The 27,557-nt window shown below is 40.5% G+C and overlaps 2 protein-coding genes and 1 long non-coding RNA gene across 3 annotated transcripts in view; 2 read left to right on the forward strand and 1 right to left on the reverse strand.

The window, feature by feature from the left end:
• The window catches only part of LOC130907485 (uncharacterized), a 145,963-nt gene extending 142,216 nt beyond the window's left edge, over positions 1 to 3,747 (forward strand). The window contains exon 4 of the long non-coding RNA XR_009061485.1: positions 3,456 to 3,747. This is a non-coding gene — a long non-coding RNA (uncharacterized LOC130907485). The remainder of the gene's footprint in view (positions 1 to 3,455) is intronic.
• Positions 3,748 to 11,962: 8,215 nt separating this feature from the next.
• On the reverse strand, positions 11,963 to 19,145 carry mrpl19 (mitochondrial ribosomal protein L19). The gene is made up of 6 exons (XM_057823301.1): positions 19,003 to 19,145; positions 18,721 to 18,844; positions 18,475 to 18,593; positions 15,971 to 16,105; positions 15,708 to 15,889; positions 11,963 to 12,371 (listed from the first exon to the last, which is right to left on the reverse strand). The coding sequence occupies exons 1-6, from the start codon at positions 19,079 to 19,081 to the stop codon at positions 12,138 to 12,140; spliced, it is 873 nt and encodes a 290-aa protein (XP_057679284.1). The 5' UTR covers positions 19,082 to 19,145; the 3' UTR covers positions 11,963 to 12,137.
• The window catches only part of LOC130907826 (protein eva-1 homolog C), a 137,730-nt gene continuing 128,530 nt past the window's right edge, over positions 18,358 to 27,557 (forward strand). Inside the window, 3 exon segments of the mRNA XM_057823300.1 lie at positions 18,358 to 18,625; positions 21,912 to 22,122; positions 22,125 to 22,307. Coding sequence (XP_057679283.1) covers positions 18,614 to 18,625; positions 21,912 to 22,122; positions 22,125 to 22,307 — 406 coding nt within the window. The 5' untranslated portion in view covers positions 18,358 to 18,613.

Here is a 27,557-nt window from a genome sequence, read left to right on the forward strand (position 1 = left end):
TTTTTTTCTTTTTTTTTTTTTTTTAAACGAAATATTAGACATCAATTAATGATTCTAAGCTAAAAATGACGGACATTTTGAATAATAAATATAATTAATTACCTTCGTTTTGTGGCTGAAGCTTTTCAGTTTTGTCTGTGTTTTCCGCCTTATGTATTTTGCTTTTTGTTTTTAACTCAGACTGAGATTTCATTATGAAAGAGTGGACATGATACGCTTGATAACAGGTTTCCACACGCAAAACATGCAGCATTGATGCTTGTCCATCACTATTAAAAAACCCTGTATTTAATGTATTTTGAGTTTATAAAAGAGGCTGTTTTTCTTAGTAATTAAATTACAATCGAAATAAATGTATTACTGTTATGTCACAAAAATATGACTTATTGCTTCATTGTTAAGATGTGTCAGAGCTATTTTGTCACATTTGTTTTCAATGGTAAAGCTCAAATGCAAAATATAAGATTACAATTGAATGATCGCTTTTTTTTTTTGTGGTCGTAAACGGACATAGTTATTAAAGTAAAGCATATCTGTGGACACGCAGCATTAGCAACCAGGCCTGACTATGTTGTTTCAAAAGACTTCAGATGATTCACTTAGGTGTTTAGTGGCCTTCTTGACCCGGGGCCATTGCAGCACAGAGTTCGTCCGGGTTTACTATCTGATCCGGTTGCCTCCCACTGTGATGAGATTCCACTGGACTGTTTGCCCAAACCTTTGAGTGCCCTTTCATTCTGTCATATGGCTAACCTTTCAAAAGCTCTGCAATCTGGCAGAAAGGAAAAAAAAGATTGCACCAATTTACCAGTGAAATAATGGTTGAAAGCGTTTTAGTTTGATATGACATATAAATGAGAAGTGGCGGTGAGGCGTAGATGGAGCACGAATGTGTGCGGATTTGGCATTAGATCAACTCAATTTAGTTTTATCTATAAGACGCGTGTGTGAGATTGAGGTTTGAAATACTTTATGTGTACATCCATAAAACATGATAATAACAAATGCAAGTGTACTTGATGAATGTACAGTGCCTATTGTTTTTTTTTTTTTTTCCTGTGTTCTTCAAGGTTTATTGGGGTTGCATCCCAGCTTAATTGTGCATTAGCGCCACTGATATTGTCCGTTTACTACAAGGAAACCAGTGTGAATTGATGGTGACCAGACATCTAGTGGTAGGTGTTTAAAGTCGACGTGCCTCTTATCCAAGGCCGTAGGTTTGGACTCAACATTGGTGGGGACGATATAACAGCATAACCCGCTTGTAGTTTTTGCTCAGAACGGGAGATTAATAAGACCAAACAGATTGGTTGAACGGGGTTTAGTGCTGCATTTCTCATGAATATTAACCTATTAATTGATGAGCTAAATCAGGGGGTGCTCATTACGTCGAATGCGATCGACCAGTGGCTCGCAACGCTAGTGTGGGTAGCTTGCGGCATCTAAAAAAATGCATTTAAAAAAAAAAAAATTATTTATGTACATCTTTAATTATGATTATTTTGCATTTATGTTGTGTTGTGTGAGCAGCAAATGAGGTTATGCAGCACCCCTCTCTCTCCAAGCAGCTTCTTGCTCACAGTTTTGTGGTTCTATATTTCCAGCAGATTTCACTGCATTTCTCACGGTTTAATTAACGTTAACAGTAGAAAACACAAACTGAAGGACACTTCTCTCTCAGGCTAGGTTCATACTGCAGGTCTTAATGCACGAATCCGATTTTTTCGTGTTTTCCCAACTCGAGAGAGGCATTAACTTGGCAGTCTGAACGGGACAAGTGGTTGAAATCCAATCTGGGCTACATTTCTCCAGAATGTGGCGGCGGTCTGAACTGTCAAGTCTCCCAAAACGAAATTATGCAGCAATTACGTTAGCAAAGAGTGAGAGCGGCACGCACTGCAGCGATGTAGCTGTTCATTAGCGTCAGCGCTTAGCTTTTACTATGCAGGAGGCAGGGTTGACCACAGTCATAAAAAAATACAATGAAGAAAAGCATAAGCCTGATAATGCTCATTCTCTTATTGTGCGCCAAATGAGCAATATTTCAGTATTGCTTACATGGCCGAGTTGGGGCAAACTGACGCACACACATAAGGCTTATGTGTGCGTCATGCACACATAATGCGTAGTTATTTGTTTTGATGCTTCTGTGCATGCGGGTCAGTTTTCTCAGCGTGTGTCAGACTACGAATTACTGAGCATGAATAATACCTGAACGGGCTCAATGGACAAGGGCAGTCTGAACGGGTGTTATGGTGTTATACTTATATAGCGCTTTTCCACCTTTCAAGGTGCTCAAAACGCTTTACACTCCAAAAAAAAAGATATGACAAAAAATCGAAAGACCTGCTGTATGAACCTAGCCTAAGAAGCTTCCTACTCAAGTTTTGCAGTTTAGCAAGTTCACAAAGTTTAATGTTATGCTAACTCTGATGCAGGTCGGACTTTGAGTGGCAAAATTTGTGGTGTGTTTCCCACGTCAACAACATTTACGTCTTTTTACATTACGTACAATGGCTGCTCCTGGCCGGAAAAAAAACTTAGTGACTGTGAGCGTATGTGTGGCAGGTGAGCCAATCAAACGTACGTTTGGGGGGGGGGGTACCGGCACAAAAGGAGTAAATGTAAGTCTGAACATAATGAAAATAATTCACTTAATAATGGTAGGGTCAATTCTACCCTTACAACATATGAGATGACAATCTATATAACTGAACTTGTTATATAATGCATATAAAGTTCCTTAAATAATGGTGGGGACAATTTAAGCATCCTGAAAAGTTGATAGTGTTATGTCACTACTCATTCATTACTCATTATCATTACTCATTTCTCAAGACAAAAGCAAAAAACAGCCACTCTACGTTTCCATTCATCTCAAAAAGATCAAAAGTCAGGTCCTTCACAACTGAAGGGGCCACTATAGTTTTATTACATTAGCCTCAGGACAAAAACGATAAATCGTTGAGTTTTTCATCAAATAACAAAGGAATATACCACCCAAATATCTGTGAGTAGTGACTTAAGAAATGACAAAGCAAGAATATGGAGTATTGACCGTGTGTTAGATTGTTATTTGGTGAAATTGTACTGTTGGGGCTTAGAATAACGGAGGTCAAGGTAGGTGTGCAGGAAATTAATGTGAGTCAGTGTTCTCGCCTGACTGTGTGTGTGTGTACAGTCATTAGCAAACTCCAGCCTTGTGCTCACAGTATGAGCCCACTACTTTCCCTTCACTCTCAGGCGCTCAGATAAATGAGGTTAATAAAGTGGAACGTTTACTACCAGCATCTCCCCTTGCCCTCCTTCTTCTGCCTTTACCTTCCTGTTTCCACATCCACCTCCTCACCCAGCACTCCTCCCAATTCCTAAGTCTCCCTCCCTCTTTCATCTAAGCTGCAAAGCTTTCTTCCTCTTTTCCTGACTTTTTATTATTATTATTGTCATTGGTGCAGGGCGAAAGCTCAGGGATTTCCTCCTTCCATTTCCCAGGACAGAGCTGCAATTACAACTTGGGATGGAAGAAGACCAGCTGTGCGGCCCATTGGGAATGGTGAGGATGCTAAGATTAGGGCGCCTCTCAGAGGAATACCACTGGGACTGCACCTATATATCATGCTGGGATCAAAGCAGCCGGAATAGTTTCCGAGCTCATGGCTGCTTTTCAAAGTGCCCTGACAAGGTCATCGTGACCAAACAGAACCAACCGCCCATCATAGCACCTAGTGTGCTGTGTTATGACCTGTCCCGAGCGTGAAAACCCACATAAAAACACAAGCTGTGGCCGGAACACGCTGTGATACCCTGGAAATGTGAAAAATGCGTTGAACAACCTTGGTGCTGTTATCTTGAGCAACATGCAGGCACACCAAAAAAAAAGTGAATTATGATTGTACCAAAACCGGTACAGGAAATATTCAGACAGCTGCCACTTGTGCAGGAATTATTTTAGGACTGAGTGACGGCACATTTTTGCATTGGAAATAAAATTGCGGTACAAAACAAACTAAAAACGTTCTAAAAAAAAAAACTTTCTGTACAGTATATTTAATTATATAATTTCTCAATATTTATACTTCTTCTGTGTAATATTTGATGGACCGTGAAACATAATGGAGTATTCGTCTCATCCCTGGTGAGAGTAAATCTGAAACGAAACATAGCGTTCATTGTATTGCCTTGCCTTTGAGCTCGTCTTGCGTTCAAGAACTGCTCGAAATTATAGCCATCAGCCACATTGCTGTCCATAACAATGTCAACCCCAGCACGTCTGCAGTATATAGGTAATTTGATTAGACTCGCCAAGTGTTGATAGACACGAAAGTATCCTTTCCATTTAATCCCTATGTGACAACCGTCAATCATCTGTAGACAGCAAGGTGGCTGATGGCTAGAAATCCGAGCAGTTCTTGAACGCGACACAATCAATAACTCGCTCACCTGCACACGACTGAGAACGTTCCAACTCCTTCCTTCCTACTGTAACCTCGCCCGACGACGTCCGCGTGCTGTTAACAAGGCTGAGTCATCGACTTCATAATGATATTGACGGGTCAGATTACACCTTCACTGCGCCACGCCTTCAAGTAGGTGGCCATCCCACAATCCGCTTCAGTTATCAGCAGTCGGTCCCAGCGACACATGCAGCGATCCAACGTCGAATTTAGAATGAAAAAGTATGAAAGCTGTACCGCATACAAACAGGAGGGATTATCTCAGGAGTGATTTGTACGAGGATTCAAGGTAGTTATTATATTTTCGTTTTTTCACAAGAATTTTTAATATAAAAAGCTCTTTTTTGTAAGGCTGCCGCCACATTGTCAAACAGACTAGCATCATTCTTCGACATATTTACGTAAAATAAATGCCAACTGCTCGTTTTTTTTTTTTTTTCTCTTTTAACAAAGAATCGAGACTGTTTTACGTCCATATCTATAAAGAATTCAGGGATTTAAGCATCCCTTCTCCCTTCTTCTCCTTCTTTTCTTAAAAAAAATAAAATAAAATAATAATAATAATAATAATAATAAATACCAAAAAAAAAAAACTCTTCCATGGCAGAAGGCCAGTCTGCCTACCAGGGGCGTGGAAGCAGCTTGGGCTCTAGCTTAAGACCGCTCTGCCTACCAGGGGCGTGGAAGCAGCTTGGTTATTCACAAGATTTTTTTACTGGAAAAGCTCTGTTTACATAAGGCGGCCGCCACATTGACTAACAAACTAGCATCGTACTTCGACATATCTATGTAAAATAAATGCTAACTGCACGTTTTTTTTTCTGCTTTGAACCAAAAATCAAGACTGTTTTACTATAAAGAATTCAGGGATTTAAGCATTTATTCACAAGAATTATAAGCGGAAAAGCTTTGTTTACATAAGGCGGCCGCAACATTGGCTAACAGACTAGCATCGTACTTTGACATAATTACGTAAAATAAATGCTAACTGCACGTTTTTTTGTTTTTGTTTTGCTTTTAACCAAGAATCGAGACTGCTTTACTACCATATCTATAAAGAATTCAGGGATTTAAGCATTTATTCACAAGAATTTTCAATGAAAAAAGCTCTTTGTCTTCAATTCCACTCTACTCCATTGTTGGCCAACAATGCAGGCCCCCTATTAATCGGCCCAGCGCCCCGTGCCATGTCAATATCATTATGACGTTTATGGCTGAGTATCCTTCAAAATACTGTCAGGGCACCCTAATAGTGTTATAAATTCTATATATTTTTTTTAAAAATCGATTTTGGACTATTTCTCGTGGCACACCTGACTATCTAGTGTTGAAAAAAACTTGATATAATGCATTGTGTTATAATGTCATTAAATTGTCAGATACACGTGCACACTACTGACTTATTTTTCTCTTACTGCTATACTTGCTGCCCAAGGCATGAAATACTGTGTCAAAAAAAATAAATGCTCTTCGTTGTTTCATTTCTGCTTCCTGACATGCTGTATAATGTGGGCTTTTTTTTTTTTTTTTTTTACTTCAGGACATCTAATAGATAAATAAAATCCGACTTGATTACTTGCCAGACAAATGTTTTAAGAATTACATTTGCCTCTGGAATGTTCAGAGTGTTCCTCTGATCATATGACCAAAGTCCACTGGCACACTTGAACATGGCTCATAGTGGTACAATCCTCCGTTTGTTTGTTGTTGTTTTTTTCAACTATGGGCGGATGTGGGTAGAGTAGCCAAAAATTGTACTATAGTAAGAGTAGCGTTACTTCAACAATACTATTATTCAAGTAAAGGTAAAAGTAGTCATCCAAAAAATGTACTCAAGTAAAAACGTGCTGAAAAGCATACTCAAGCAATGAGTAACTACTTACAAATTTGTTTCATTTTTTTCTCAGCATAAGGTTATCTACATGAACTGTTGTTACAATGTTACTGTACAATAACCCATTATATAACCACATCAAGCTAAAGAAATAAAAAATAAATTAAAAAATCATTAAATTCCGACGAGAGAGAAAAAAATGATAGAAATGAAGCATTATTTGTCCAAAGAGCACAAAGGCCCTCTAGTGGAAAAAACAGTTCCTAGTTTGAATAGTGAATAGTTCCCTCATAGTTACTATTATGAAATGAAAAGGCTCATATCTCTGGTTTTCCGTGGTCAATCGGTGCCAAATAAAGACTGGGAGAGAGGTTAAAATATGCGCTTTCGGGTCATGTTGACGGCAGCGCTCTATGTCAAATATTTCATTTTTTTACGTTGCTTTAAAGAAGCCACGTGATTGAACAGGCTGGCAGGATCATAAAACGGCAACCTTGCGTCTGATTGGTATAATGGAGTTATGCGATTATTGTTACGACGTCTCATTGGTGAAATTAGTAGAGCTACTGTTGGTATCGCTGGCAACAACAACAACAAAAAAATCTAATATGAAGAATGAAGGGGAAAAATTGTGTAGGCCAAAGTAGTGGAATAAGAGTAGCATTTTTTTCCTCACAAATCTACTCTAGTAAAGGTAAAAAGTATGGCTTGGTAAAACTGCTCTTAGAGGTACATTTTTTTTTTTTTTTTTTTATAAAGTTGCTCAAGTAAATGTCACGGAGTACATGCAAGACATTACTACCCACCGCTGACTATGGGTTTAAAGATTTGTGAGGCAGCCAATTAAACCACGCATGTTTTTGGGATGTGGGAGGAAACCGGAGTCCCCGGGGAGAACCAACGCAGGCACGGGGAGAACATGCAAACTCCACACAGGAAGGCCGGAGCCCGGGATTGAATCCTTGATCTGAGAACTGTAGGGTGGACGTGCTAACCACTCGGCCAAAACATGCGTGGTTGGCTGATTGAACACTCCAAATTATCTGTAGATATGAGCATGTGCATGAATGGTTGTTTGTTTCGTTGTGCTCAGCGACTGGCTACTGCCAATAGTTAGCTGGAATAGGCTCCAGCACCTCCATGACCCTCCTGAGGATAAGCGGCATGGAAAATGAATGAATGAATTAAGTCACTCAGAATGCCACCAGCGGTATTTTAGTGCCAGTCAATTTGAAGTTTGCAGCTTGTACAGGGTGTTCCACAAAGTATTTGAGTAACTACATGTCCTTGGACACAAAACTAAATGCTTCATGTTAGAAAAGAAAAAGAATTCTTAACGGATGAATATTTTATTTGCGATTTCACAAAGCTTCCCATACAATCAGTATGCATACACTGCCTTTGACAAGACATATGTTTCTTATTGCCTTCCTCTTCAAATCCTTGGCCTCTATTGTCATGAACGGTGTAAATCTTACACGAGTTAGACAGGTGTTGGTAATTTCTTCGACAAGCCAATTGAAGCGCTCCCTCTCATTCCCTTTAAATGTGATACTGAGAGTCTTGTGTCGCGACATGGTTCTGTTCTCTGTATTTAGATGATACGTGATCGCTGTTTACTATAGTGGCACTTTACAGGGAGTGATGTTATAGTCGCCTGACTTTGGTGCAGATCAGAGTGAATGAGAGTTTATGTTCCCTGTGATTGCATAGCAGCAGTACGTAATATAGCGTACAGTATTTTAAGTGAACACTGTGTCAGAGAAGCTTTTTGTAATTAGATTTTGTAGGTGTACCCACTTTGGAGGTTTTAACTTTGGCTTCTCATGCTTTATGCTGACAAGCACATAAAGATGACACTCAAACATCTTGCCTCTTGATGCTTTGTCAAGTGTGAGAAATTCGGGTTACGTCACAGCGACATGAATTATCAGTTGTGTCACGACGTGAGTGTGAGGAATTTGAGAGGACCACGGTTTCCTGTTTCATCTGTCAGTCATGGAGTGCTCAGTTCATTTGGGAGGCGTTGATAGCTACTTCCCCGCGTGCCCGCCAACGGAAACGTACCTCGCAAACGTGCCGCTTGATTGACATGCCGACCCGTGACACATAAAAGGACTGCTTGGCCCCTAACTGCAAGTGAACCCCTGACCCCACAGAAACCCGCCAGACCCCTGCCACACAGGACGCCATTAATAAAAATGGCTCTTGATGGGCGCCGGTTCCGCTGCAGGCATCAGCTGCTGGCTAGGCGACGTACGCCAACAGCTGCCGCCTCTGTCGGGTTGTGTGTGAGTGTGTAACGAAAAGAGAGAGTGATGGCAGCAGGAGACCATCGGGGGCCACTGGGCGCAGACGGCCGTGTCATTTGGCTTGAAGCATATGGTGAAATTCAAGTGTGTAATTCAGCCTGGATCTACGGGTGGCCTGGCATATGTGCACACACTACTATACACTATACTATACTACTATACACACAAAGTGACAAGATGTAATTTACCTGAAGCCTACGGGTGGCCGAAGATCCTGTTGCACTTGTCATATGTACAGACAGTTCAAACACTGTACGCTACCCTGCAGCTTTAAAAAGAAAAAAAAAAAACTTCACAATAACCTACGCACGTTTGCATTTTGCATGTGAATGGAAAGACAGATGTTTATACTATATGCAGTGTTGGGAAGATTACTTTGGAAATGTACAATAATTGGCTATTTTTACAAGTTAAAGTGGTATGAAAAAGTATCTGAACTTTTGGAAATTTCTCACATTTCTGCATAAAATCACCATCAAATGTGATCTGATCTTTGTCAAAGTCACACAGATTTAAAAAACTGTCTGTTCTACCTAAAACCACCCAAACATTTAAAGGTTTTCATATTTTAATAATGAGGATAGCATGCAAACAATGACAAAGGGGGAAAATAAGTAAACGAACCCTCTGCCTAAGGAGACTTAAAGAGCAATTGAAACCAATTTTTACCAAGCAATTTGTCAGGTGTGTGCCCAGTCACTGATTAGTGGTTTAAAGCTGCCCTGCCCACTATAAAACACACACCTGGTAAGAAATGTCTTGATGAGAAGCATTGTCTAATGTGCATCATGGCTCGGTCAAAAGAGCTGTCTGAAGACCTGCGATCATGATTTGTATAAATCTCTAAAAGTCTGGGTGTTCATCAATCGACAGTCAGAGAAGATGTCTACAAATGGAGAGTTTGGCACTGTTGCTTCTCTCCCAAGGAGTGGCCATCCACCAAAGGTGACGCCAAGAGTTCAGCGCAGAATACTCAGAGAGGTAAAAAAAAAAAAAAAAAAAAAAAAAAAAACGCTAGAGTGTCTGCTAAAGACTTACAGAAATCACTTGCACAGTCCAATATCTATGTGCAGACATCAACTATATGTAAAACTATGGCCACAAATGGTGTTCATGGGAGGACTCCATGGAGGAAGCCACTGCTGTCTAAAAACATTGTTGCTCGTTTAATGTTCACAAAAAGGCACTTGGACACTCCACAGACGTTTTGACAAAATATTTTGTGGACTGGTGAAACCAATGTTGAATTGCTTGGGAGTAACACACAACATCATGTGTGGAGGAAAAATGGAACAGCTGACCAACATCAACACCTCATCCCCACCATGAAGCATGGTGGAGGGAGCATCATGATTTGGGGCTGTTTTGCTACCTCAGGTCCTGGACAACTTGAAATCATTAATGGAAGAATGAGTTTATCAGGATGTTTTGCAGGAAAACCTGAGGCCTTCTGTCATACAGTTGAAGCTAAAAAGAGGATGGATGCTGCAACAAGACAATGATCCAAAAATAGAAGTAAATCAAATTCAGAATGGTTTCAGAAGAACAAAATACACATTCTTGAGATGATGTGGCATGACCCAAAGTCAGTGATTCATGCTAGACATACCAGGAATCTGACTGAACTACAGCAGTTTTTTAGAGAAGAATGGGCCAAGATCTGTCCTGATGGATGTGCCAGACTGATCTGCAGCTACAGGAAGCATTTGGTTGAAGTTATTTCTGCCAAGGGGGGGCACAAAATATTAAATGTGATGGTTCACTTACTTATTTTTCCCCCTTTTGTCATTGTTTGCATACTGTCCTCATTAAAATGTGAAAATCTATGAATGTTTGGGTGGTTTTAGTTAAAGCAGTTTTTTCATCTGTGTGATTTTGACAAATATCAGATCACATTTGATGGTAATTTTATGCAGAAATGTGAGAAATTCCAAAGGTTCAGATACTTTTTCATACCACTGTACTATTTCGATAGCTTTCTCATCCATTTTGTGTTAAAAAGAATTATTGTGGCATATGTGCACATAAAAGTAAAAAATTAAAGCTGAAGAACTGACAAGTTTACATGGTGAAATAATCACTCAATATGTGTATGTAAATGGAGCATCACATCAGTGATGTGACAAAAATTTTGGCAGTGAGTGATCACCAAATGGATTGGACATGTATCACCAAAATGTTAATGTGATTAGCCACTTGTCAACAAACCCTGAACGCTCTGCCTACCAATTGCACGTCGAGCGTGAATGGTCCATATCTAGTTTCCTGTCAAGCTGGGCCTGTCCCAGACGTTTACAGTTGCCACTGTTTGAGGTGTCTGTCTGCGAAGGCTGATAGTGTATGTGTGTTGGGGTTAAAAGTATGCATGTATGGGTGTTTGATCTCCTTTCCCAGCCAGGGGGGCTTTAACTCCAGGTGCATAGAAGTCAACCTGAGGGCATGCGAGGCACATTAAGTAGAGATATCTCACTGTCTTATGCACTCACACATGCAAACACAGGAACTTTCCTTGAAGCAGTAACTGCACTTTAAAACTGGTTTACCAGTTGCTGTATGCTTATAAAGACTTGGCAGCATGCTGCAGGATAAACATCCCGGATCCGTGCCTTTGCACTGAACATCAGTTGGGAAAGGAGAGGGGGGAAAAAAAGCAAAATAAAGAGGGAAGGTGGTGGAATGACAACATGCTGGGTGATTTACTGTACACAAAAGCAGCTGGCTTTTTTGCTGCAGGTCCTAAGTGTTGATGTTTTTGTAGCGGACTTTGGGTCGTTTGACAGGTGCACTGTTTGGTGCCAAATAAGATGTTGTGTATATATATGATGACGCTAAGAGAGCTTTTAGGACGTTAACTGTCACAACAGATGATCACCCTCTTCATACATTTCCTATCTGTGTGGTCCGTAATGAGCCTGGTAAACATCTGCTACTCCATATTATAGGCCATTTTAACCCCGTCTCATCCTGTAATATGGAGAAATTAGAGTGCAGGGACTCATTGACTGTTTATACACACATTCACCAAGAGCAGACATAACATAAGGAGTCTAAGTGTTTTTTTTATACTAGGCGAGTGACGCGCTAACATACCTTCTCAACACCGCAACTTTCCATCCACAACAGTAAAACACTACTGGGTGTCCTCGGTACATTTGCTCTCAATACCGCCATGCACTTTCCTCCCTTTTTACAGGTTTACACAGAGTGAAATACTTCTAATCAGTAACTTGTACTCAAAGGCTTCTTTTAGGGTTTTGCGCCTATGAAAGAACTAAGCTCACTTCTGTTGATTCAACTGCAAAATTCTGGCAGAGTTCTTGCTGCACTTACAGAGGCTTGGTTACGTTTCAAGAGTATATGGAAGGGAACAGTGCCGCCTAGAGCCAAAACCGTTTAATACATGTAAAACAACAGACATGAAGTCCCGCTATACTGTTGGGTTGTATTTATTACGCAATATCTGCATGAAAACAGACTTTTGGCAAAAAAAAAAAAATCTCAGTCCAGTCTATTGAGTTGGTAGAACAATGTGGCACCTCAGGAGGTTTTCAGCTTGCTTGACTCATGCTGGATCTCATTGTAGATCTGCTTCTCAATCTCAGAGGTGTCGTACTCCTGCAACATGTCATACTCCAACCAAGGCTTTGCCCATTTTTTGACGTACTCCATCCCTGCAGGAGATATGTACAGGTCGAAGCGGATGCCCTGGATGGCGAAATTGGGCCGCTCCCAGTGTTTGGACCATGGCCTTGGACGCATCTTCACCTTGAGCTGAAGGACGGATAGACAGGCGGAGTTGAAAAAATGTCAATTTAGATATATAGCAACGATATTTTGATAAAAATACACATTAAAATACAGTAATGCATTTGGTGCCTTACAGATACTATTCTGATATTTAGTGTTTTTTTTTTTTTTTTTTTTTTTTTTTTTTGCATTTTGGACTTTCCGCAGGTTTTCAAGATGTGGTACAATCCTTATCAGAAAACTTACTTTAGTATCCATAAGAATTGAGGAAAATGGAACGTAAATAGGTGGACCATTTCAATAACAATAAATAACGACCATAGTATGTCCTTAAAAAAATCACCTATTTGCCAAGGAGAGTTGTTTATTTTTACTTGAGTATAATTAAACATGTTGCATTGCAGGAAACATTAATATCATCATTGCAGTGTTATTCAACCTGTGTGCCATGGCACACTAGTGTGCCGTAAGAGATCGTCAGGTGTGCCGTGAGAAATTATCCAGTTTGCTTTTTTTTTTTTTTCCGGTCATGTGCATGCGAGCGAGTTACTTCTCCTGTCACGTTCAAGAACTGCTCTGATTTCTAGCCATCAGCCACCTTGTTGTCCACGACAATGTGTTGGAATAAACCGCTGGGGTGGATTGACCGTCGTCATTTATGGATAAAATGGAAAAGATACTTCCGTGAATATCGATACTTGTCGAGTCTAATCAAATAATATACAGTGGACGTGCTGGGTTCCACATTGTCGTGGGCAGCAAGGTGGCTGATGGCTTTCATTCCGAGCAGTTCTTGAACAGAAGACGAGCAATTACCTCACTTGCCCGCACGCGACCGAGAACGAATGTGACGCACACGGAAGTCATGGTGGCAGTCATGGATAACTTTTTAAAAAGGACAACTTCGAAATCCAAACCTTCCAAATCCAAGCCTTGGACAAGGCCTTAGTATGAGTCGTGGTACCAAAACAAACAAACAAAAAAAAAAAAACAAAGACTGAGAGCTCAAAGGCAAGGCAATACAGTGAAAGCTATGTTTTGTTTAGGATTTACATTCACCGGGGATGAGACAAAACCTACTCCATTATGTTTCACGTTCCATCAAATATAACACTGAGTAAGTATAAATATTGAGAAATTATATTAATAATTAAATTTACAGTACAGAAAATCATTTTGGAACATTTTTAGTGTTGTGCTGCAAGATTTTTTTTTTAATGTAAAAACATGCCTTGACTCAGAAAAGGTTGAAAAACACTGTCTTATTGTAGCTTACAGTATCTTATTTTTTACTTTATTTTATTAATACCACTGTTCTGCCCCTTGGCAAAATGTGTATTTAATGATAATGTTGACTTTTGTTTTGTGAAGCATGCTTTTATTTTAGTGGAGGAAGTGTAAAGCTGGTAGTACTTACTCACACGAGTAAGAGTGCATGTATACACAAAGAAGAACGTATTTGCACGCACTAAGACGAGCGCACGTGCACACACAAGGAAGGGGGCATTTGCTTCCACGGAAGGGGGGGGCTCCAACGTCTTGGCGCAGACAGTACAATGAAATATAATTCATGTTTTTGGATAGTTATTTTGAGATTTAGGGTTACTTAAAGGGTGAATTCCGACTAATGTGGAAATTCTGGTTACGTCGCCAGCGTGGAAAGGAACTCGTTCGTAACCAGGGGACGTACTTCAGCCCATTCCTCGGAGACCCAATCATCAAACACAGGTATAGACCCTACTCACATGACGTCACAACCACGCCTCTGCGCCATGTTGTCCGTCTACTTGTCGTGTATACGCAATACCGCTACGTAAATTCCTCCTATTATGGCGTGTTTTTCTGCTCGTTAACATTAATAATCATAATGGTGAAAGCGTGTGTGGCGGTTGGTTGCAGTAACAGAGAGGATAGACGGAGAGACTTGAAGTTTTACCGTATTCCGAGAGACCCGGAGAGGAGAGCAAGATGGACTGCGCAATTCGACGAGAAAACTGGGCTCCAAACGATTACCACGGATTATGTAGTAGTCATTTTATATCTGGTAAGATGCATTTAATATATATTTAGAGGTTTTTGGGCTGACAACCACAATTAAGATCATTGCGAGGCTAATCGCCGACAACATACCGTTTCAAATTCAAGATGCTTATTTCTTCCACCATCATTACATTTTGAATAATATTTAGCTGGTACCAAGTGAAAGAAGCTGGCCTCGTCTACGGATCATCAGTTAAACAGGTGTGCCCAAACCTTTTGCAAAGGGGGCCAGATTTGGTGTGGTAAAAATGCGGGGGGCTACCTTGGCTGATTTACATAGAACAATATATTTAAACAAATTTTAGCAAGCCCTTCTGTGTGTCACATTTACTCTATTTTTTTTTTTTCATGAATCAATAATTTCAACAATCTCGCCTTTGTGGCGTTCTCTTTCGACACTCGGGCTCTTGCGAAATACTGCTGCTGTGAAATTAAACTAGCTTCTAGTTGCTATAATTTTTCGCTGCGTATCTTCCCTGTAATGTCGTACATGTCAGCGTGTCTTGTTCGGTAATATTATCGCGTCACATCGAACTCTTTGAAAACAGCGACTGGCTCTTTGCAAATGAGGCAGACACAGTTGTTCCGTGTTTTATTGAAGAAATAGTCCAATATCCCCCTATCCTTGAAGCGTCGGCCATCGCAGTCAACTTTTTTTTTTTTTTTTGATTGTCGCCATTTTAGAAATCGCACAGGGTAATGTTGCTTAGAGTGCTGCTCCTAAAGTTTTTCAAACTTTTGTGAGAATAGGCTGATTTTGTGTGGACAAGATAGTTGTAGATTCAGGGTAGCAGATGTCAGGCAGAGAGGGCGAAGACAGCGGGTCGAAAAATATCGATTTAGGCATCAAATATGGATCTGCCGAATGGATAGACTGAAGCTTTTCCACATAACCCCTTTTATGCAACGCATCCAATGAGTTTACAGCGTCTGAAAGCACTGGGGCTTCCATGAATTGCTCTATAAACTGAACGACTAATTGAAACCATTGAGAAAAGGGGTAAACAGAGACGGACAATATGGCGGCCGGATACAGCGACACGTCATTCTGTGACGTCGGTGAGTAGGGTCTATAATGGCATTTCACCCATAGGTTCATATTATTTCTGTGTAGAAAATTTACATTAGTTTTTATCCCACTCTGTATTTTTCAATTATCTTTGCCCTACAGGAATTACTGTGTGTTGCTCAAATATTTGTAGTACATTTTTAGTTTTTATATATAGTGTACTATGTCTTCTGTGTTTCCGTTCTTGCTTCAGATGCTGTGACAAGTAATTTTCTCTCCTGTAGGATTAATAAAGTGCAATCTAATCTCACCGTGTTGACTGGCACCTCTCCAGTGAGGGAGTAGGGCACAGGCTTCATTTCTGGATCCACAGTGCTGTACTCAGGCAGCGCATCTCTCAGGTACATCAGGTTATCGTCCAGCCGTTTCTCCAGCTTCAGCACCTGGATCTCCTGAATACGTGGGCTGTACAGTTCGTAGCATATCTCCACACCTGGAAATCATGCAGTGAATATAATTCGATTTTAGTATTTTGATGGAAAACAGCAAATGGATTAGCACTTAATTAGGTCACCTTGACTATTGATGATGTTCCTTAGGATAAACGTTGCTCCGAGACCCTTGCCACCTCTCTGGATGCATATGCCGACGAAGCGGTTTAATTTGCCACTGGCATTTGGGTCGGCCATGGTGACCGCAAGTATACTACCTATAAAATCATAACACAAGGCTGTATGAGTAAAATAATTACGAAAATCAGGGGTCTCCAAGGCCCAAACATTTACTGTTACCGAGGTGGTTCACGATGAACGACGCAGTTTTGACCATGTTGGTAAATTTGTTTTTTTAATGAAACAAAAATATTAAGTATTTTCAGCCCGCTTTAATTATGTGTTGTTCAGCTATGCTCATTCCCCTTTGAGAATGCAGTCAGTGTGTTTACGTGTGAAGTCACATGGCTATCAGGAAATCAAACAAACAGAAGCCTGGTACGGTAACGCTAGTGGCTATCGCTACAAATTAACATGATTGAGTCGGATAATAGTGAAATGGCTACTAGTAGCCAGGCCATAGGCATTTTGAGTATAGCATCGGTCGACGCTGATAGTGTGGTGCCAAGAAAGTTGCCGTCACCACCTGTGACAGCGGCTCTAACCTTGTCAAAGCGGCTGAACTTAATGAGTTGAATGGGCAAAGACTGCATCTAGCAATCAGCATGTCACGTTATTTTGTATCTTTGTGTGTGTGATTTTTCTGATAGCTTTCATGATGCGGCTTGGCCGGGGACGCCGCGTCGACCTGTTCCGTCCCTCGCATCCGTGCTTCCGTCCGGTGGCGAACGGCCCCATGCCCGAGCGAGAAAGCGTTTTACAGTTTCAGCATCAAGTATAAACCAACAGTGTAGCCTATAATATGACCGTTAAATGGCCACAGCTATTTTCCTGTATGTGCTTCCTTTATTCTCCGTCATTACTGCCATCATAAAATCTTAAATGTTTCATTGGCATTGGAGTTAGAGCAGCATAGCTTCAAGTGTGTGTGCGTGCAGGGTGCATGTATTTTAAAAAATGCTCTGGGGAAAAAAGAAACCTGAAATCATCACTTATATTCGAGTAATCATGTCACAGCAGCCATTAACAATAATTTGTCTGATACTCGGTCCTCTGTTTAAATTGTACTGTTCAAACCCCTCTTGCTGTAAGTCATTTGTGTTATGACATTTTTGCACTGTTGCCATATCGATATTTATAATGTTTTCCATTGTTCAAGTCATACAAGCTGACATAAATGTTAAGACAGATAATTTTCTCCAGTGTATTTTGCCGACAATTTTTATACCTGTCCACACTTACGTTTAAGGTGAATTTAAGGCCCCCCCGCTTCTGCAAGGTACGCCTGCATTTGCGCAAACTACGCATGCGAAGTAAGGAACAGCCTCATTTGTTACTTCATCTCCCACGCAGTTTACCTCTGAACCGGAAACTCATTACTCGCCGGCGGCAAATTTCGAAATTACTACACCTTTTAGACTGTTATCATTTTGTGATCACCGTTTTTTTTTTCGTGAACGCAATTGAACGCAACACGCAGGAGCGAGAATGAAGGGAGAGCTCGGGCGGCTTTTACGAGCAGTCGCGAGTTGTGATGGAAATAAGCCTGACATCGTTACTTGGGATGTTACAATCGATGCTCAGTTGCGCTTTCATCGCTCGGAAAATAACAAATAGAAGCATATAGTGGGGCGCTGCATATATTTCCTGGAAGCCGCAACCAGGAGTGCTTGTGCATAACAGTGGGGATCCTGGAAGTGGTGACAGTTTTGACAGCCAGAAATGTCATGGAAAAAAAACTGATCGCGCCTCTTTGACTGGAGGTACTACGCAGGCCACTTTTCGGGGTTTAATTTCCCTCTACGCATTTTTATATACTCATGTTCGGTCGGCATTGAGTTGGGAGGGGCCAGCCCTGCAGCTGGCTGATCGGAGACAACGTGGGAGACGAGCTCTGTAAAAAAAGCTCATCTCCACGCCATCCGCGATGGGAGGACCACAAATGGGCACTAAAATTAAGCATATTATTGTGACGTATTTTGAAGGTTCAAGAAAAATGTGTGGAAAAGAAAAGAGGAGCAGGAATGCCATGTCGTGATCGTCCACCTCCATTGTTTACGATGCCGTCATGCCGGACTAAAAATTTCAACGGCATTATGTCACTTCCTTAGTATCCGATTGTTGTACGGAGACAGCAGTCCATATTAAGCGGCGTGTAATATTACCCGCCTACATTATCAGTCTAAAACTAATCCGGATAATAGGCATACTAGTGTAGCCGACATGCCATATGGTCCAACTAATTACAAGTTTAAGGCCATTATCCGTTCTAGTGTAGACGTAGCCTGAGTTCAACCAATGAGGTTTCTGCTAAAACAAGCAGCACCTGACTGAAATCAACTGATTGCATTTGTAAAACACCAGTTTGGTGTTCTTGTTTGGTTGGAAGTAAATCCTGCACCCACATCAGGCCTTTGTGGAATATGTTGGAGACTCGATGTAAATGAGTGCCATGCAAGCGACTTACCAACATAGAATTCAGGAATGTTGAGCACACTCCTCCTGCGGATCATGTCTTTCCTCTCCATGTAAAACTTTAGCGGATTTGTCCTCTGACGGGGAGGAATGAATTCTGGGCTCAGGTACCTAACAAATAGAGCCAACAAATGCATGTCAAGGTAAGACGGTGCATTCCAATTTAGATCTGTTTGTCAAAAACTTTAGACAAAAATATCAACAAAAGAAACCGCTTCCATTTGAGTGTTGCACATACTTTCGCAAGGCTGCCACGGTTTGCGTTTTGTCAATTATGACAGGCTTTGGCGGAGGGGTGAATTTCGGTGGACGCTCGCTGTCGCTTTCGGCAGCCAGATGAGACACGGACGTTGACAAAAATCCTGAAAATGAAAAGGGCCGTTTATTTAACCATAACTTTACAATCATAACGTTACAACGGTGAGGTGACGACGGACCACTGAATTAGCAACGTTAGCTTATGGTTAGCTCGCGTGGTCACTACTGTTTATAGGACAGTTGGCTACACGTGGTAACTTACGTTCATTTCGTAGATGTAATTTTCTTAGCAACACTGAGGAAATTAGACATTTTTTGAGCCCTTTAGTGGAGGCTGCCATCTTTGACCTTCTGTTGCCTCATGTCATGTACGGAGTACGGAAGCCTTATTGGGGCAGTCTTACAAGTTTGTTTACAACTGCAATGTAGCCTAATGACCACAAGATGGCAAAGTAGTTTTTCAAATGGATTCTGCTAGTTTGAAGTACAGTAAATGCAAATTGAAGTTACAATTTAGACAATTATGAATAATTTATCCATCCATATATTCTTCATAAGATGTATTTCACAGGCGACTGTATAAGTGCAAGTCAACTGAGTTGGAATATCGTGGAAAGGTATTTCGGTCGTGCATAAAAAATGTCATTATCCAATCTTTGCGCATTAAATTCATGTTTCATTTTTCTTTTGGAATGAGTATGGCTTCTGACTAATGAAAATTTACCATCTCATTAGATCTATTTAAGTTTGAATAAGGAAATTTCCTTCTTAAAAGTAACTTATTTACTGAAACTGTATAGAATCAGATTGAATTGACTTGGACTATTGAAATATTCATTTGATATGTACCAGTACTGTATGTTATGAGATATTTAAATTCTGTACCAAAGGTTAGTCTCAATAAATTAGATATATCATTCCCAACTGATGTGCCTTAGTAGATGTCCTATTTCACCTAATTGACCCCCCCAAAAATTATATTTTTATTACGGAAATGTATTTTGTTAAAATTCGAATTATAGGTAATCTATACATTTTTGTGTGATGTATGAATAACTTTCTAATCATACATATTCTAATTTACGTAGATGTACTTGTTTGGAACATTTATATAGCGATCCCTTGCTATATCGCACTTCAAACTTTGTGCCCTCTGTCCATGGAGGATTAAGGGGGAAAAAAAAGTTTATATAAAAGAGGGTTTTTTTGTTTTGTTTTTTTTTTCAAATGTTAAGGTACAGTGGTATAAAAAGTATCTGAACCTTTTTGGAATTTCTCACATTTCTGCATAAAATCACCATCAAATGTGATCTTTGTCAAAATCACACAGATGGAAAAAAGTGTCTGCTTTAAATAAAACCAATATTTTGATGAGCATAGTATGCAAACAATGACAGAAGTGGGAAAAATAAGTGAATCGTCTGTCTAAGGAGACTTAAAGAGCAATTGAAACCAATTTTTTACCAAACAATTTATGTCAGGTGTGTGCCCAATCACTGATGAGTGGTTTAAAGCTGCCCTGCCCACTATAAAACACACACCTTGTATGAAATGTCTTGATGAGAAGCAATGTTTGATGTGCATCATGGCACGGTCAATAGAGCTGTCTGAAGACCTGCGATCAAGGATTGTTGATTTGTATAAAGCTGGGAAAGGATACAAAACCATCTCTAAAAGTCTAGATGTTCATCAATCGACAGTCAGAGAAGTTGTCTACATATGGAGAGAGTTTGGCACTGTTGCTTCTCTCCCAAGGACTGGCCGTCCACCAAAGATGCCAAGAGTTCAGCGCAGAATACTCAGTGAGGTTAAAAAAAAAAAAAAAGAACCCTAGAGTGTCTGCTAAAGACTTACAGAATTTAGTGGCACCAATATTTGTGCACACATCAACTAAATGTAAAACTATGGCCAAGAATGGTGTTTATGGGATGACTCCACAGAGGAAGCCACTGCTGTCTAAAAAAAAACATTGTTGCTTGTTTAATGTTCGCAAAAACACACTCCACAGAAGTTTTGGCAAAATATTTTGTGGACTGATGAAACTAAAGTAGTAGAGCACAACGTCATGTGTGGAGTAAAAATGGAACACTCACCAACATCAACACCTCATCCCGACCGTGAAGCATGGTGAAGGGAGCATCATGATTTGGGGCTGTTTGCTACCTCAGGGCCTGGACAACTTGCAATCATGAATGAAAGAATGAATTCAAATGTTTATCAGGATGTTTTGCAGGAAAACCTGAGGCCATCTGTCAGACAGTTGAAGCTAAAAAGAGAATGGATGCTGCAACAAGACTGATCCAAAACACGGAAGTAAATCAACTTCAGAATGGTTTCAGAAGAACGAAATACACGTTCTGGAGTGGCCAAGTCAAAGTCCAGACTTGAACCCCATTGAGATGCTGTGGCATGACATAAATACAGGGCTTCATGCCAGACATCCCAGGAATCTGACTGAACTACAGCAGTTGTGTAGAGAAGAAAGGGCCAAGATTAGTCCTGATTGATGTGCCAGACTGATCTGCAGCTACAGGAAGCATCTGGTTGAAGTTCTTGCTGCCAAAGCGGGGCCCACAAAATACTAAATGTGATGGTTCACTTATCTTCCCCCTTCTGTCATTGTATGCATATTATCCTCATTAAAATATGAAAACCTTTAAATGTTTGGGTGGTTTCAGTTAAAGACATTTTTTTCATCTGTGTGATTTTGACAAAGCTTAGATCACATTTGATGGTGATTTTATGCAGAAATGTGAGAAATTCCAAAAGGTTGATACTTTTTCATACCACTGTTGATGCATGTATACATGTACAAATCATTGTTTTCTTTTATACATATAAATCTCATTTATATCATTACATTTGCAGTGCTTAAAAACCACGGATTAAAATATGCATATTATGCATCTCTTTCCAATGATGTTAAATCCAAATAAATACATTGAACATCCCCCACCCCCCAAAAAACTGTTTTTTTTTTTCTTCTTTTTTTAATGTAAATAAGTACTACTTCGCTGATTATCGATTTTCGCGTGGCGGGGGGGGGGGGGGTCCCATTAACCGTGAAAAACGAGGGATCACTGCATTTATTTATTTATTTATTTTTTGTCAATAAAGCAGTAAGAAATCTGATATCGTTAATGGCACCGTTCTGCCTAATTGCGTCTGCAGGTGTCAGGAAGCTTGCAGAGGAGGGCAATAGTCCTCCAGGTGGGCCAGCACCTCCACCACCACAGTTCAAAGAAAGCAAGAAAAAAATGCGTGCAGCTGCACCCTGGAGGAGGAGGAAGAAGCGCCTCCATCCCGATCCCACGAGTTTTTGCAGCGTGCTCGGGGGGCATTGAACGTCTCTTGTGCGCCACTCGGAGCCTACTGGTCCGCGCTGCTGCTGCTTCTATTTCCGATGTGGACTTTCTGATGCCAAGCGGGACCTGACATGCACCTTTGAGGCTTCAAGGATGTTCCACCTCGATGGGACTCTGTCAGCCGTCACTAATGCGCTCCTGTTGGGAATAACTTGTCTGACCGTCGTCTGTGATTTCTCTAAAGGCAACTCCGACTTCTCAGGTCAGCTATTTCATTATTACGATGATTTGTACCACGGTGAAACACGCAATCGACATGTGCAAGCACTTGTTTTAATGCCGCGGAAGCTTGAATTGCGCTCCAACTTATCTGAAGTGACTTGGCATCAACATTTACTTCAGAAAGTAAACTTTAAACAGATTCGAAGTTGCATCGTGTGTCGGAGCTGCAGCTTGCACTCTCGTTTGTTGTCAAATACTAAACACGTGGAAATTTGCGGTTATCATTTTACATGTCTGGCAAATTTTAACAGCTTGTTCTCCTCTCATTTAGTGATTTCACCACGTAATATACATGAGTCATGCTTATTCTAAAGACTTTTCGCTGGAAATATTCCATAAGAACGTTATTAAGTGTTGCTGTTACTTGGACATTTTAATTTGGTCCAGGTTTTTACATAATGAATTAGGGGAGGCAAATGATGATTTAGTTGAAATGTAAGTGTTTACCTTTGGTTTGTACAATATGGACAGCAAGGATTTCAGCCTTACTGTGTATGTTTGTTGCATGCTTGCATATGAGTTGTCTTGGTCCTCCTCCACATTAAACTTGCTAAGGTATTTAGTCTAATTTTCCATAGGTCTAAATATGAGTGTGAATTGTTGTTTGTCCATGAGACCTGTGACAGGTTGGCGACTAGCACTTTTTTTCATAATCAGTGGGAACAGCTGAGGAAAAGTGTTTTTTTTTTTTTTTTAAATGGATGTGTCACTGTATTGATCGCCAGTATTGTATAGCATAATTTTTCAATTTCGAGGGATGCAACTGTAGACAATAACGATTTTTTATGCACAGGTGGTGATCCATTCTAGTCAATACTGTCTTCAGTTTTGTCGAGGCTGTTCCAAACGATTATTTTTCTCACGATTTGTCTGCAGACTTTTTTTTTTTTTTTTTTAAACAATTAGTGGACCAGTGTAATATATTTTTATGAACTTATAAAAAATAAAAAATCTTGCAATTAAATTTTTGTTGATGATAATTAATTCACAAAACCTTTTGGAACACTAAAATTCTTTATTAAACTACAAATAAACACATAAATAACAACAATAAATCACAAATAATGAGGTCAAATGCTGATGGCATTTACTAGTGCAAAAGAATGGAACGTAAACAGCTTCAGAACACTGTGACTTCCCTTTTCCAGCAGGATTCAAAACAATTTTTACTTTATCTTTTTGTGGTATGTCTATATTGTTCTCAGCATTGGAGTGAACACCAGCTGAGTAGATAAATACATGTCACGTGTCACTGGAGTAAAGTATGTGGATTAAAAAAAAAAAAAAACTTAATGATGCGCGTTGATACGACAGAGTTTTATGCCCCCCCCCCCAAAAAATAACGATTAAAGTCGTAATATTGCTACGAGAAAAAAAGGTCGCATGATTACGTAGGGCTAATGTAGCTGTGAGCCGCTATGCACTTTACATACATGTACCTTCGCTGGGAGCTACGATTTGATTTGTATGATTTGTAAAACCGATTCTAAAACACAAGATGCTTTCAATATTGTCTATTTAACGGCGGCGGCAACGCGCTGCTTAAAATACGTAGCTGCTTAATTAGCTACATTAGCCCCTAATACTCTGTCCTACGACCCACATAAAGGCAACTTCAATAAAAAACGTCATTATATGGACTTACGATCCGCCAACTTGTTGTCTCCATCAGTCTTTGAAAACTATACCTGGGTGACGGCGCTTTAGGTGGTTATTCATAGCCGACGTGCTGCTGTCGTATGCAAGCTTGGCATTGTAGAGACTGCACACCAGTGTACCCTCCTTTGTTTCGTTGAAATAAATCCATGCTTTGGTGTCTGGTGCGCTTTTTGGCTTTGTGCCGCTTTCCCCGCGAATTCCGAGCATCCACCATTCTCAACTTTCCACTCATATACTGTAATTGTTTAAACCGGTTTTTAACCGTCGACAGGATAGTGTGCTCGTCGACGCATTTACTTAATCGATTACGTCGACTAGTCGGGACAGCTCTACTTTTGTCTACAGTAAGTGAAAACTGATGCATAAAATTTAGATCAGATCATGTCGCAGACACTAAAAAGTCTTGTTTGCTGCACCTTACTATGCCCTTTAACAATGATCTGGGACTAATCATAATTCATTTGTTTTTAGTTTGTCAGGATGTCAAAGTAAAACATTGCAATTTGTCAATGCAGATTACTTATTGTTTATTAGTAAGGTATCAGTGAAGTGCAAGACAGACACCATTATCTAATGGAGATAAACAACAACTAAATCTGGTTAAAATGTCACTAGACAGCTATTATCTTGAGATGGTTGAGACGGTTTCTAGATTCATAGCCCAGACAAGAAAGCAAACAGTCCTGCAGCTAAGCGCGTGTATGAATATTCTGTCAAAGTAAACGAATAACTTAATATCATCGCGTGAAACCTGCCAGGCTGCCAATTACCTGGGAGCTACTCTATGTGCACAAAGGTGTGATAGAATATTTTGCTTTTATGTCTCTTAAGAAAGTCAGCCTTATGAAATAGAGGAGGCAAATTTGACTAATGTGGCTCTGTGTTGCATTACCGAGCCAAGAGCATGCCTGTAGGTTTTGTTTACTGTGTCATAAAACAGGAAGGTGGCTTTGCGTTGGTGTTAATTGGTCTCTAATGGCTGTAATAGCTGGTTAGTACACTGCAGGGGAGAGGTGCTAAGGACCACATTCGTGTCACATATTCCCTGCATGTACTGTATGGTTGTGCTTTAATGGTTGTGCGTTAACAGGCTTGGTGATATAATGGGGTTGTTGGTTTGGCCGCCAATAAGGCTAGACACTGATTAAAATGAAAGTTAAATTGAGTAAGAAGGGGAAAGTAATTTGAGCAACTGATTACAGATTTCCTCTTTGAGTTGGTTTACCAAAACACCAGCGGCTCAGCTGCGATTATTCAAAACCTCTGTCGTAGTCCTTAATTAATGAATTAAATCTCAACTCGGGCAGAGCAATTCTGCAATGGGCCATTGTTTGCCTGTTTAATACAGCGTCTGAGGCAAAATCTGCAGTGTTTTTTTTGTGTGTGTGTGTGTGTTCTTGCTTCTAATCTCCAAAGTGGCACTGGCTTCACATTTCACTATTACCTTATCCCTAGCGCCTTGTGTACCGCAACGTACTGGAAATGCTGACCTGGCATCCTTAGGTTGTGAATGGAGATAAAGGGGACATCCCCCAGCACAGCTCGGGGACAAAAACATGCCTTAGTTCTTAAGCTACGTCTACACCCAGCCAGATACCGGTAATTCTTTTGGCTTGTAATTCGGACAATATTTTATACCTGTCCGCACTATGTTTAAGGTTAGTTTATAAATGCCACACTCCTGCAGCGGGACCCGTGCAATTGTGCAGACTACGCTTGCGCAAAAAGGATCAGGCTCGTGTGTGGCGTCATCGTCCGTGCAGATCACATCTGAACCGGAATCTTATAATTTTTGGGAGTTGTTTAAGGTCTTCTCCGGACATATTCAAGCATAAAATGTATAGGCTCCGTCCGCAGGAAAGCTCAGTCTGTACCGTTCTGTTCCATTGCTTACAATGCCGGTTACAAGTATTCGACTTTTACATGGCTAGCCTGGCTGTACTTGGCGGCTTAGGCCACATCTACACTAGGATGGATAATGGCCTTAAACATGTAATTAGTTAGACTATACGGCATGTCGGCCACACTAGTATACCACTTGTCTGGATTAGTTTTTACACGGATAATGTAGGCGGGTAATATTACCCACCGCTTAGTTGTACAGAAATAGCAGTCCATACTATCAGATCCTAAGGAAGTGACTTCATGGAGCGTGCCATTGCCATTTTTAGTGCGGCATGACAGCATTGTAAACAATGGAGACAGACGATCAAGACTTGGTATTATTCCTGCACCTCTTTTCTTTTCCACAGCAAGCTGCGATGAGCTGATTCTGCATTCCCACATTTGTCTAGAACCTTCAAATGTACGTCGCAATAATATGCTTCAATTCAGTGCCCATTTGTGGTCCTCCCATCGTGGATTAGTTCATCGTTAAGTGTCCGATCAGCCAACACAATGCATCCCAACACAATGCCGGTCGAACTGGAGTATATAAAAATGCATAGAAGAAAATTAAACCCCAAAAAGTGAACTGCGTGGTGCCCAAAGTCAAAGACGCGCTAGATCAGTTTTATGTTGATGACATTTCCACCTGTCAAAACTGTCGCCACTTCGAGGAGCGCCACTGTTATGCATAAGCTATCCTTGCTCCGGTTTACACATCCAGAAAATATACGCAGCGCCACACCATGTTTCTATTTTTTATTTTCGAAGTGGTGAGTGCGCAATTGAGCATCGATTGTAACTTCCCAAGTAACAATGTCAGGCTTTCGTTTTTGTTCTTTTTATTCCAATCACAACTCGGCGACTGCTTGTAAAAGCAGAGTATGCCCTCAGTCCCTTTACTCTCGCTCTGTTTGATGCGTTCAACTGAGATCACGAAAAATACAGTGATCATAAAACGGAGTTCCTGACCCCTGGTCAAGAAGGTGTAGTAATTTAGAAATTTCCCGCCGGCGAGTAATGAGTTTCCGGTTCAGAGGTAAAACGCGCAGGTGATGGCGTAACACATGAGACTTCTTTCTACGCATGCGTAGTTTGCGCAGATGCAGGCGTACCTTGCCGAAGCGGTGGGGCCTTAAACGCACTTTAAACAAAGTGCAGACAGGTATAAAAATAGTCGGCAAACTACCCTGGAGAAAATGATCCCTCCTAGTAGCCTTAGTTCTTGAAATTACGCGCCTCCCTAGTCCGTGTAATAAATCCCAAGACATGAGGTACATTAGTGTAGCCAACATGCCAGTAGTGTAACTAATTGCATGTTTAACGCCAATATCTGTCCTAATGTAGACGTACATTCTTGATTAGCTGGAGTTAATTGTTTGTTTTTAACTGTCTTTTTGATTTAAATAACTTTTTTGTATCTTTTTTTTTCTATTCCTTGATTGTTTATTTTAAATGATGTTTTATTGATTTTTAATGTGATGGAAAGCACTTTGAGTTACGCTGTGTTAAAATGAGCTATACAAATAAATTTGCGGGTGGCATGGTGAACTAGCGGTTAGCATGTCCACCTCACAGTTCTGAAAACAAGGGTTCAATCTCCGGCTTCAGCCTTCCTTTGTGGCGTTTTCATGTTCTCCCCACACCTGTGTGGGTTTCTCCGGGTATTGTGGTTTCCTCCCACATC

The sequence above is a fragment of the Corythoichthys intestinalis genome, chromosome 19, assembly GCF_030265065.1.
Source record: "Corythoichthys intestinalis isolate RoL2023-P3 chromosome 19, ASM3026506v1, whole genome shotgun sequence".
NCBI classification, from domain to species: Eukaryota; Metazoa; Chordata; class Actinopteri; order Syngnathiformes; family Syngnathidae; genus Corythoichthys; species Corythoichthys intestinalis.